General features: G+C 41.6%; 1 protein-coding gene across 2 annotated transcripts in view; it reads right to left on the bottom strand.

Moving 5' to 3' along the window:
- Positions 1-13,156, bottom strand: part of CDKL4 (cyclin dependent kinase like 4) — a 40,313-nt gene that overhangs the window by 13,495 nt on the left and 13,662 nt on the right. For both annotated transcript variants that reach the window (XM_066266965.1, XM_066266966.1), the window contains exons 4-6: positions 8,923-8,995; positions 1,930-2,020; positions 887-1,084 (exon numbers count right to left, since the gene is read on the bottom strand). In XM_066266965.1, the coding sequence (XP_066123062.1) occupies positions 887-1,084; positions 1,930-2,020; positions 8,923-8,995 (362 nt within the window). The remainder of the gene's footprint in view (positions 1-886; positions 1,085-1,929; positions 2,021-8,922; positions 8,996-13,156) is intronic.

A 13,156-nucleotide genomic window follows, 5' to 3' on the forward strand; every position in this document is an offset into this window, starting at 1 on the left:
GCTGGGACCAGAAAGGGAACTGCACCAGCAGCAACTCCTTGCCCAGTAGCCATGCTGCCAGGAAAACGTATGGGAAGGAATTAATATTCATTTTGTGTATAGATGTATTACTTTCTTTGCATTCATGGTGCTGGAGCAAAGCTGCGGCTGACCTTTGGGTTACATTTTCTTCCAACCAGGTGGAGGACAACTACTCAGGAAGCTGACACAAGGTGAAAGAGATCCCTTGAGTCCCATTCCTATTCTGCACTTAACTGGCTGTATCAATTGAAGCCACTCATAGAAGCTCCCTGAGCCTCAGTTTCTCACTTCTAAAATGGGCATAATGAAAAATGCTGCAATATTCTTAACAGGCTTTTCTTAAGACTGGAAGAGACGATGTGTGTAAAAGTAAGTAATTTGTAAATTCTTAAGTACTGTACAAAAGAGTAGAGTTGAGGGGTTGCAACCGAGATTGTAGAGCCTGCAAAACCTAAGCTATTTACCACCTGGCCTTTATAGAAAGAGTTTGCTAAACCTTTCTCTAGAGTAATGGAGGAAACCCTCTTTTACAGTGGACAGAAATTACATCTGATCCAATACCTCATAAGAATAAGCTCTATGCAGCTGACTCATATTCTTGGCCCTATCATAGCCCAATATGGAAAATAAATATACAGTTTATTCCATAGCTAAGTTGCTTGACATGAAAAGGATCTGAAAACGCCTCGGTGAGAGGAGTAATGGCTCGCCATATTGAGGAAAGGACTGGGTTTTGGCCACAACCCAGAACTACCAGCCTGAGCAGCACCTCAGAGGGACAAGAAAGCTCCTGCTGTTCAGTACAATGACACGCTTTCACTATCACAACTTAGCAACCTCATAAGCCGTAAAATGCAGGTCATACCCAGCGTTCTGATTATCAGATAGAGTTGATCCACATCTGATTTTCCAGGCCAGAGGGGCTGGCCTGTCAGGAGCTCAGCAAAAACGCAACCAGTTGCCCATACATCCACTGAAGAACCATACTGAGTGTCTCCCACGAGCAGTTCAGGGGCTCGGTACCATCTTGTAGCGACATAATCAGTGTAGGCATCTCCTGGAACTGCAAACACATCGATGACATGAGGTGGGTCCTATTTTCCCAACATGTGAACCACTCCCAAGATCAGGCCAGGCATTTAGGGAAGCTTCAAAAACTGGCAGAGGCCACACACTCCTAATGGTTAATGCAGCAGGACACTGACTGAGTGAAGTTACACTGTGCGCTCAGAATCAAATTCAGCATCTGAAGACCCCTCAGCTGGTTAGCATCTATAGACTTCCCAGCGCGACAGGACTGGAAATTTCAATAGTGTAATTCCAAACCTAAACCAGCTTCCAAACACAATCAGTACACAGATTACTGACACACACCACCTTGCACGTGCATGTTGCCATTACAGGTCTTTTGCCTGCTGCACACCGTTCTAGATTTGGGGAGAAACACTGATTTGTCCCCCTTTCCCTTTGGTTCCTCCCTCTCTGGGATGACTTCCGTTTCCTCAGCGCTGTCTCTGAATTCTCTGATTGCCAGCTGACTCTCCGGTTATTTTCCAGCCACTCTAGCCCATGTTAGCATCTCCCCCAGGGAGCCCGTCACTGCCAATCACCCTGCATTGTTCTTTTGTTTCTTTTCAGATTATAAGTGCATGAAGAGCAGAAATACATTTTATAACTCTCCTCTCCAATAGGGCAAAGCATATAAACATGACATCCAATAAACTCGAGTTGAATGGAGTGGAACTGGTGTGCAAATTAACGTAGTGACTAAAGATTAAAGTGAGATCTTCCTTTTTGAATAATAACAATACAACATGCAGCATACATTCAATATCTAAAGCAAGAATTTCAACTATGTTATTTCATAATCATCTAAATTGGGCAAATTGATAAAAAGTGGCTACTTACTCAGAATTCGTGCAAACCCAAAGTCACAGATCTTGATTATTCCTTGTTTAGTGATTAGGATATTTTCAGGTTTTACATCTCTGTGGATACACTGTAAGATAATATTTGATTATTTCTTTGAGCTGTCAAAATGACAAAGCATAAAAAACATTAACTATTAGTTTAAATGATAAACATAGCATGTGAGATAAAAGCAAACATGGTTTTCCCTCGTTTTTCTAAAAGAACTTAAAATGGCAATTTTTCAGTTATCATAACAAAAGAAAAAAAATCTAAGTGCTGCTACATCAGTGAAGAAAAATTGTTAAATATGAAAACGAAATTTGTGTGTGTGTGGGGAAGGTAGTGTCATACAGTTATTCCACTTTTTACTAGGTCCTATTTTAATTGTAAGAAGTAAAACCCTAGATGGGATTAGACGCAATGTACCTCTAATAAGAACTACCGCCACCCAAGAATCACATTCAGGTTGAATAAGTATTGCAGATTTGAGAAACTGGAAAAGCATTTGAATGATAAACAAAACTCACTTATAATTAGAATGACCATATTATCATTTAAATCAGGATATGTGAAAAACAGTTCTAATAATAATTATGCCAGGACAACAAGCACCAACCACAACTGTCCTGGGTAAGCTGGGATGGATGGCACCCTACTTATCAAGAGACGCCAAAGTGGCCTCAGGGGATGAGATTCACTTTCACATCCTCAATAGTGAGCCAACCTGGACCAACTAGCAGCCCTCCTGAGAGAGGACCACTCCATGCTGTGGAGTCCCTCCTGGGAGAGCAGGACACCACAGCCAGAGACATGCGCTCCTCAGCCAAGCTCCCCTTAGTCTTCTGCATGTGGAGCCCTTACAGTTTGCTGCAACATCATAACGACCCTGATGAAGCAGATGCTCCTTGCTGGACATGAGAGGACTGGGCTGGGGGTATGGGTGAAGGCAGGTAGAATGAGCCTCACACATCATTTTCTAGAAGTGGCTGTTCCACCATGTGAAGGACCCGGGAAAAAACAACTCAGACCCTAGTCTTTAGCTTTCTAGTACATCTTCTCTCCAAACAAATAGATAAAAATAGTGGTGCTGTTGTTCAACAACTCGGCCCCCATACAGAGCTCTGTGCTTCCCAAAGCACCCTCACATAGATTAACTCATTTGTGCAACAGTGCTGTGACTGCAGGTGGCCACGGACAGTCTCCAGGATAAGCATCCTAACAATCAGCTGCTCTGCCCTGCTTCTGTGGTACCCCCAGGCCCTTTTATACTGCTGTCAAACTGACAATTCTGCAATAATTTCTCTTTGCTTCACTAACAGCTATGGAGGAAGAGAAAATGTTGAATTCCTAATTTATTTTCAGTCACAATAGTGGCACTGGTAATATTACAGAAGTTGGACTCAATTTAGCCACTGTCAACAGTTAAACCTTTTCAGCCCTCTTAAAATTCGATACTAATTTTTAAAAATACATTGCTATAAAAGAAGATACATTGCTGGTAACATAAACCAATTTAATTTTGATATGCTACCTTCTAGACAACCTATTTAAGAACCCTGGATTAACACTTTGAGCCATACGCACAACAGTTGGTGATTTAATAAGAACAGGTTATACCCCTCAAATGCATTTGCATCAAATTCTAAAATTTCTGGACTCTATGTGACACTACCAAGTAAATGGATTTACATTGATACCTACTGGCCTATTTAAATGTTTTTTGGATCTAATGCGAATTTATGTGCAATTTACAGCAACTAATTTTCCAGCCAAAAAATATAAAAGGCAAGTGGAGTACTGCTATATCCCAAACAAACAGAAGAATTTATGGGAGTAAGAAGAGATGCTACTAATAAAGAGAGGTAGGACACTGAAGGTAGAAAAAGTAGAAGTCACTGGGGCAGTAAGAGACAGAGATGTCTGGGTCTTCGGCACTCACTTCCTCTGCAAAGCCACACGTCGAGCTGACTCGGCGGTGTCCCTTGCAAGCAGCTTATTTTCCACCAAATAACAAGAAACGTACAAGTCAGGATAACGGAAGAATTTTATTTCTTTTACTTTTTTTTTTTTTTTTTTTTTTTTTTTGCATTTTTCTGAAGCTGGAAACAGGGAGAGACAGTCAGACAGACTCCCGCATGCGCCCGACCGGGATCCACCCGGCACGCCCGCCATGGGGTGACGCTCTGCCCACCAGGGGGCGATGCTCTGGCCATCCTGGGCCTCGCCATGTTGTGACCAGAGCCACTCTAGCGCCTGAGGCAGAGGCCACAGAACCATCCCCAGCGCCCGGGCCATCTTTGCTCCAATGGAGCCTTGGCTGCGGGAGGGGAAGAGAGAGACAGAGAAGAAGGCAAGGCGGAGGAGTGGAGAAGCAAATGGGCGCTTCTCCTGTGTGCCCTGGCCGGGAATTGAACCCGGGTCCTCCGCACGCTAGGCCGACGCTCTACCGCTGAGCCAACCGGCCAGGGCGATAACGGAAGAATTTTAGTAAACACTGCTAAAATTGGGTTACTGTTGCTGATGCACAATCTCATGTCCACTGGCTCTTGAGCCGGGAAGGAAAAGGTAACTTCTCTGGTGATTTTCACACCAGAAATTGCTTCTTACATAGCCTGACTGCATGGTAGTTTTCTGTTCTCTGACAATTTATTTTCTTTGGGCTTTATGACAACCAGAACATAAACACCAAAAATGATGACAGATTTGTACCCGGACACACTCATATCTTGGAAGTCACTGTGGTTTTGTCATTTTGAGATGAAGTTATTTTTTTCTCTAATCAATACATCAGATATGTAAAAATCTATGAGTTGATAGTGATGCTAAGTGAGTCACTCTGGCTCCCTCACTCTAATAATACTATTGGGTAAAAAAATAAAATGAGGAGGATTTTTCTTAAGTTCAGTGCTTCTCAAAATTTGGTGTACATGTGACTCACCTGGAGATCATGTTAAAAGGCTGGTTCTGGCCCTGGCCAGTTGGCTCAGTGGTAGAGCGTCGGCCTGGCGTGCAGGAGTCCCGGGTTTGATTCTCAGCCAGGGCACACAGGAGAAGCGCCCATCTGCTTCTCCACCCCTCCCCCTCTCCTTCTTCTCTGTCTCTCTCTTCCCCTCCCACAGCCAAGGCTCCATTGGAGCAAAGTTGGCCCGGGCGCTGAGGATGGCTCTGTGGCCTCTGCCTCAGGCGCTAGAATGGCTCTGATTGTGGCAGAGCGACACCCCAGATGGGCAGAGCATCGCCCCCTGGTGGGCATGCTGGGTGGATCCTGGTCGGGCGCATGCGGAAGACTACCTCCCCATTTCCAGCTTCAGAAAAATAAAAAAAAAAAAAAAAAAAAAAAAAAAAAAGGCTGGTTCTGACTCAGTGCGTCCAGCATGGGCCTGAGAGTCTGCATTTCTAATAAGCTCTCAGTTGATCTCTATGAACCACACTGTGAGTAGCAGGGACTTAATCTCTTGCTACTTTAACCTTCCTTGTCTTGGTTAGAATCACTGCTCTGGAAATAATAAGGGTGATGGTCTCATAGGTTGAGAGCTGAGAGTCTTTGACAACACCACTGGGTCAGGCTGCCTTTTCTATTCTTTGAGAGTATCATGAGGGCTCCCTTACAGATAAGGGGGAAGAGTATAAATGTTCTAGATGTAGAATTGTAACAGCTTCTATATGATTTAGATTTTTTTCCTTTGTGTGCATTTTAGCTGATAGATAAAATAAAAAGATAGGAACAGAAAGGTTTACCAGAGCATAATCAAATGAGATAACCTAGTTCAGAACTCATTTCCATGTTGGAGGAGGGAATTATGTCTAAAAAATTACCCATTTTAAATCAAGGTCACTGATTATCAATTGGAGGTTTCCAATATTTTAAAGCTTAAGGCATAGAATGTGTTGTTCCAAGCAGGGAAATGATGGCAGTTGCCCTGAGCTACAGTAATGTTTGGGTCCACTGGAAACAGTAAGTCATGATTAGGTAGGAAGGTTGGTTGATTGCTGACTCATTTATTCATCCAGTTAGTCAATAAATATTTATTAAGTACCTTTTATTAAAAAAAGATCCACACTAGGCATTGAAGAGATACAAAAATACATGAGCCATAGCACTGCATTCAAGTTTATAATCCAGTACACAGAAGTGTTTGATTACACAGGGATGAGAAGTACAAACACTTATGGTAAACAGATTTTTACAAAGTCATTTTAACTACCCATAAAATTCCTGTAGCAACCGTAGGTGAACTTTTCTTTCTCTTTTTAAAAAATTTATTGAGACACACGATTTGGGTTTGCAAATGCACTGTGTCAGCCATATGCGGCCGGCATATTTAATAAATATCCTCCATTAATAAAACCTTTCAAAATTAAAAAAAAAATTTATTGATTTTAGCCAGAGAGTTAGAGGAAGAGAGAGAAAGGGACAGGAATATTGATCAATTCCTATATGTGCCCTGACCAGGGATTGAACCGGTAACCTCTGTGCCTTGGGCCAATGCTAATCACTCCCAAAGCATGGTAGGAAAAACTGAGATGTGGATTCAACTCAGCATTATCTTTATTATTTGAAAGCACAATTTGCATCATGAAAAACCAGTTTATGCATTTTGTGAACAATATCCCTCTATACTTGATTAATAAAAATAAAAGCTTCTGATTTAGCCTAACAAAAACTTCACTGGCTTTCTTAAAACTAAGGAAAGTTCCTCCTAAGTATTAAAATTTAGTCCCACGATCTTGTATTCTCTTTCAGCAGTTGTTGTCTACTAGACAGACTTTCTGCTGGCATCAAAATGGACCACATGGTAGTCTGTATCCCTGTCTCATCGCTGCCTCCATGTGGGCACCAACTCAGAAGGTCTAGAGTTATTTTTTTATTTTTTATTTTTTTTGCATTTTTCTGAAGCTGGAAACAGGGAGAGACAGTCAGACAGACTCCCGCATGCGCCCGGTCCACCTGGCACGCCCACCAGGGGCGACGCTCTGCCCACCAGGGGGCGATGCTCTGCCCATCCTGGGTGTGGCCATGTTGCGACCAGAGCCACTCTAGCGCCTGAGGCAGAGGCCACAGAGCCATCCCCAGCGCCCGGGCCATCTTTGCTCCAATGGAGCTTTGGCTGCGGGAGGGGAAGAGAGAGACAGAGAGGAAGGCAAGGCGGAGGAGTGGAGAAGCAAATGGGTGCTTCTCCTGTGTGCCCTGGCCAGGAATCAAACCCGGGTCCTCCGCACGCTAGGCCATAGAGTTATTTTTAAAAACCTACCATTATAGCAAAAGTACCTAGGGGCCTTTAAGAAGCTCCCACTGACTTAAGACTGTACAATTTGAACATCAGCGAGAAAACCGATTGCAAAGGATTGAAACACATGAAATATATAAAACTCATAAGTTTATAATTATGTCCCACACTCCAGAAAATCCCTTCATTGTTCACTATTGGGTGCTAAGACACCAACTCATGACTGTGAGTACTGATAAATAAAGGGGAAAAAATCACATGGTTATTTTACTGTATTGTATAGTAATCAGTCCATGAGGGTAAGTTCTTCTCCTTAGAATTCCAGTTAATAGTTGGGAAAAGGAGAGAGTCTGTAACCAAGGCAACCAACCCCGGTATGCTAATCTAAGTATGTCTAAGAACAGAAAACCCCATGCCAGCAAATACCTGAACCCCTTTACCTACTGCTCCCTCCCGCAGCTCACTGCTGACACCCTTTTGCTGGTTTCAGCCCACTTGCACCCAAGTGCTTTTAAAATAAACTTTCCATTTGGAAAAAGAAAAAAAAAAAAGAATTCCAGTTAATAAATGCAGAGGGAACAACAGAATTAGAAAAGTGCCACCTTTTAACTCTAATGAAATACTGGTTCTGGGCGACAATCATCTATGGATGCTAAAACCATCAAGTAAAAGGCTGACAGGGAAATTTGAAGGGAATCAAACAAATACTTCCTGAACCCACAAGTCTATTTTAAGATGATCAAAAGTGGGACAATCAGATGCTGGATGCCTCATGATGCTGATGCAATAAGAAGTGTCCAGCACTATATATGAAGTATTCTTGTCTTTAAAAACTGAGCCTGAAAATGATCAAGCCTCTAGATATAAATACCAATTTACAGGAAATAGAGGTGAAAGAACAAGTTCAATTACACATGAGATGCAATCAGCCAAAATGATTTCAGTAACACAGCAGCACTCGAAATGTGGTCCTTGAACCACTAGCTTCTGTATCAACCAGGAAAGTGCTTGGAAATGCAAATTCTGAGGCCCTACCCCAGACCTCTGGAATCAGATACTCTGCAGTAGGCCCAGCAAACTGGGTCTTTAAAAAAATTTTTTTTTTACATTTATTTTTTTTAAAGATTTAAAAAAAATTTTATTCACTTTAACGAGAGGGGGTGGGAAAAGGGCAGGAAGCATCAACTCTCATATGTGCCTTGACCAGGCAAGCCCAGGGTTTCAAATCGGTGACCTCAGCGTTCCAAGTCAATGCTTTATCCACTGAGCCACCACAGGTCAGGCCCAAACTGGGTCTTAGTAAGACCTTCCACGCACTGTGATGCATGCTCAAGTTTGAGAACTACGGCTCTAAATAAACTGATGGTGGGAAATGTTTTTAGAAGGCTAGAGGAAGGAGACTATTACAGAATAAAAGACTTAAGAGACATCAAAGCAAACCAAACCAAGTGCCATGGTGGATTACACTAAAAACTTACTTTAATCCAATTTAAACATAATCATAGGAAGTGCTGGTATTGAGGCAAAAAGAAACATTTCGTTTATACAAACTTTAAATGCATAGGGAATTAGAAATTTGACTCTTACAGAAATTGGAAAAGAGCCACAGAAATGCAGTGCTTTTCCTCATATTCTGCAACTTTCTTTTGTTTTGGTCTCTTGGTTCTTGCTTTTCCTGTTTTCGATTCTTCAAAGAGACCCCTGAGTTACTTAAAAGAGTCATCATGAAGGATTAACAAATGCATTAGAAAGTGTCACTTACGTTATGTTTATGACAGAAATTAAGAGCCTGAAGAGTTTGCCATAATACACTTTTGATCACTCCATGAGCAACTCTAGGGAAAAATAATAAAAAAGGAAATTAAGAAACCTCTGGGATGGGGTTATAGGAGAAGAGGGGGTAGAAATGGAAAGAGTGGGGCTTGTAATGGATACAGTAGCATTATTATTATTATTATTATTTTTAAGGAGACAGAGAGAGAGTCAGAGAGCAGGATAGATAGGGACAGACAGACAGGAATGGAGAGAGATGAGAAGCATCAATCATCAGTTTTTTGTTGCGACACCTTAGTTGTTCATTGATTGCTTTCTCATATATGCCTTGACTGTGAGGCTACAGCAGACCGAGTAACCCCTTGCTTGAGCCAGCGACCTTGGGTTCAAGCTGGTGAGCTTTGCTCAAAGCAGATGAGCCCATGCTTAAGCTGGCAACCTCGGGGTCTCGAACCTGGGTCCTCTACATCCCAGTCCGACGCTCTATCCACTGTGCTACCGCCTGGTCAGGCCAGTAGAAATGTTTTTAAAAATGTTTTAATGAAAATGGCTTTACTTTTTTTTCCACTCTAAATTAAATAATTTCTTCTTTAAATTTCAATTTTTACATATGTAGAAATGACACATGCTTAGTATGAACATTCAAATAACACAGAAAAGTAAAGGAATAAAAAGTGTTGACTAAAACCTTGCTCTCCTCAAATATACTGCTCACAAAAATTAGGGGAAATTTCAAAATGAATATGAAGCTATAAAATATCCCCTAATTTCTGTGAGCAGTGTAACTGCTGTAATCTTTGGCAGCTGTCCCTTTAGGCATCTTCCTTTATGTTTTGGAATTTACATCTTAACTTTAATATTATAAAATCCATTTACATGGTTTAAAACTTAAAAATATGGAAGTGCATCTCTCATACCTGCCTAGCCTCCCAGTTCACCCTCTGCAATGTCCCTGCCTCTTTCAGAAACTTTTATGCGTAGACATACGAGTACAAATATGTATACAGATATTTTGTGGCCGTAAAGGATCTTATTATATAGATGCATCATAATTTACTTGGTTCCCATTGATGAACAATTAGTTTGACCCAATTTTTATTTCTGGACACAATGCTTCAATAAATATATGTAATCCTCCTCATTGCATGCAGTTATGCAATTATCTTTAAAGGTAAGTTTTAGAAGTGGATTTCTGGGACCAGTGGCCGGTACACTTTACATTTTGATCCTGCGGGGATGATGTCAGACCTGGTTTTGCAGCGAAAAAGATATGCTTGAAGACTGACCGTCATTTCATCCAATTTATGTTGTTGGTAAATACTCAGTCAAGCAAGTGCTGGAATTGTTTTGTAATAGTGACTTTCAGCTGGTAAGCCGCAGGTACATGGCCAGGGGAGGCCAGGGAGGATAAAGAGCCCATGAGAACAGCAGCCTGGGAGCTTTTTGTCCCTGCAGAATCCTTACTCTTTGTGGAAAATACTGGTAAGCACCACGGGCAGGTATATTTTCCACTGAGGAACTGAGGAGCTGGGCAACTTGTAACCTGGCTGGGAGTAGTGTGCTTTGTGTAACCCTCTACAAAGTACAGCAATTACATTCCCTTTCACTTTTCTGGTGATGTATTTCCATTGCCTGCTCACATTAGTGTCCCATGAATGACATCTTCTCAGTCACATACAGTACTGCCAAACGACCCTCTTGAAGGAAGGTTTACACTCCCACAAAAGATCTGTGCCTTAAAGTCCCTATCTCCTCTTTAGTTCTGCCAATGTTATGTTTGCCAATCTGTGGTTAAAATAAAAAGATCTCATTTTGGTTTTCATTTGCATTTCATTCATTACTAATGAATTTAACTTTTACATGATTATTGGCCATTACATTTCTTCTTTTATATATTTCCTGTTGATAGCCTTTATCATTTTTAGATGGGTCTGTTTACTCCTTTATAAATTAATTTATAAAGACTCAGTGTATATAAGAGTCTGCATATAAGTTGCAACTATTTTTCTGTGTGTTGCTATTTTTCAATCTTATTCATTAGATAGGATTGCTGTTTGCCATATTTCAAAATACTTGAAACAAGATTTCTTTTATCGATCTACTATAAATTTTAATTAAAAATTTTAAATGATCTAATATGCCAAACACATTCATCACTCAGCTTTAATATTTTATCATATCTGGATATTTAAATACATTTAGATCAATTTTTAAAAATTGAACTAATCAGTTTTTAAGTAACTGCCTTCCAGAACAGTGGTATGGCCTTTATGACTCAGGTGTGGTACGAGTGACAAGACGACACCATGTGAGGCTGGGGTACACGCCGAGAAATAGCAACAATTATGGTGACATGGCCTTGACCTCGGTGGTCCAGCAGCCCTCTGACCCCAGCTCTTCTAATTATGACTATTGTACAAGTCAGTTCTCAGTATTAAATCCCTTTCTAGTTTAAATTTCTGGAGGCTTCTATTTCCTACACTGCTTTTTTTTTTTACAGGGACAGAGAGTCAGAGAGAGGGATAGATAGGGACAGACAGACAGACAGGAACGGAGAGAGATGAGAAGCATCAATCATCAGTTTTCAGTTGCAACACCTTAGTTGTTCATTGATTGCTTTCTCATATATGCCTTGACCACAGGCCTTCAGCAGACAGAGTAACCCCTAGCTCGAGTCAGCGACCTTGGGTCCAAGTTGGTGAGCTTTTTGCTCAAGCCAGATGAGCCTGCGCTCAAGCTGGCAACCTCGGGGTCTCAAACCTGGGTCCTCCACATCCCAGTCCGACGCTCTATCCACTGCGACACCACCTGGTCAGGCCCTACACTGTCTGATACAACTTTATCTTCTCTCCCGTTGCCTAGAGTCAAACCTGAGACAATATTGTTTAAAATTTTAAATAGGAGTCAGAAAGAATAGTATGGCCATTTTGAGCACTGAGAAAGTTCAAATCCCAGCTGTGCTATTGCCCAGTCATGTAACCTTGCAAGTTATATGCTCTTTCAGTTTTCTTCATGTGTAAAAATGGAATAGTATTTCACAAGTTTATTGAGAAGTCTATCCCCTAAGAGTCTGTTTTCTTATGATTAAAATTGTTTTCCATTGATTTGAAAGAGAGAAAGAGAGGAAGAAGAAACCTCAACTCGTTATTCCACTTAGTTGTGATTCATTGGTTCTTCTCATATATGCCCTGCCTGGGAATTGAACCCTCGACCTCAGCGTACTGGGCCAATGCTCTATCTACTGAACCACCGTCACACCCAGAGTCTGGATTATAACTCTACACAGGTTCAGGAGATGAGGGTCTGAGATAAGATGAGGCCGGTAGATGGGACTGAGACCCTGTACCAAGACAAAAAGAACCCCCACCCCCAATAGCAAGAAGCTCTGAGGTGAGAAAGAATGGGAGCATGGGAAAACAAGGTGGCCAGCGTGGCTGGCAGGGGCCATGAGGACTAATACATCTTGGTAAGGAATTTGGATTTTATTTTAAGTTTAAAGGAAAGTCATTGAAAGGCCTCAAGAAGTCACATGACATGATAAAGAAAATGGATTTCTGGGGGCAAAGTGGATATATAAAGGTTAATTAGGAGGCAATTTAATAATCTAGGTGAGGTTTGGTGATTTACAGAAGGGTGACAGTGGAGGAGGGAAGAGAAATGGACTTTATCATTGCGATGGACTGGCAAGAGTAACACGTGGCCCTATTCGTGTAGAAAAGGATGCTGGGTGAGAACTAGGGACTACACGCACGAGCATCACGTACTGGAATGGGGAACAAGGTAAGGGCGAGAGTGCAGAAACGGGCAGAACCCTGGTGACTGGTGTTAACGGGGAATTAGACAATGTCATAAGAAAGTCCCACACTATTGTGTGGAAGAGGGCTGTTTTAACTGCGTCTCACAGGAAGTGCCAGGGCTCTGTTCAAAACAGAATCCTGAGCTCAGATTCCAAGAATGCAGATTTCATCTTGGGCTAAACAACATACAAAATAACAACTACAAATACCACCAATCTTACAAAAAGAAGAGAGTTATCAGAGAAAATACAGACTCACACAGTGCTCATTCCAGAAGGACAGAGCATTGCAACAGTATTTAGCCAGAGGCAGCATTTTTGTTCAAAGCATTTTGGAGTGAAATAAAACCTCCTGTACAAATCAGCAGACACTTAATGTTTCAATGTCACACTCTGGGTTAGTGAAAAAAGCAAATGCAGAAAGTGA

Source organism: Saccopteryx bilineata, chromosome 3, assembly GCF_036850765.1.
Source record: "Saccopteryx bilineata isolate mSacBil1 chromosome 3, mSacBil1_pri_phased_curated, whole genome shotgun sequence".
Classification (NCBI taxonomy): Eukaryota; Metazoa; Chordata; class Mammalia; order Chiroptera; family Emballonuridae; genus Saccopteryx; species Saccopteryx bilineata.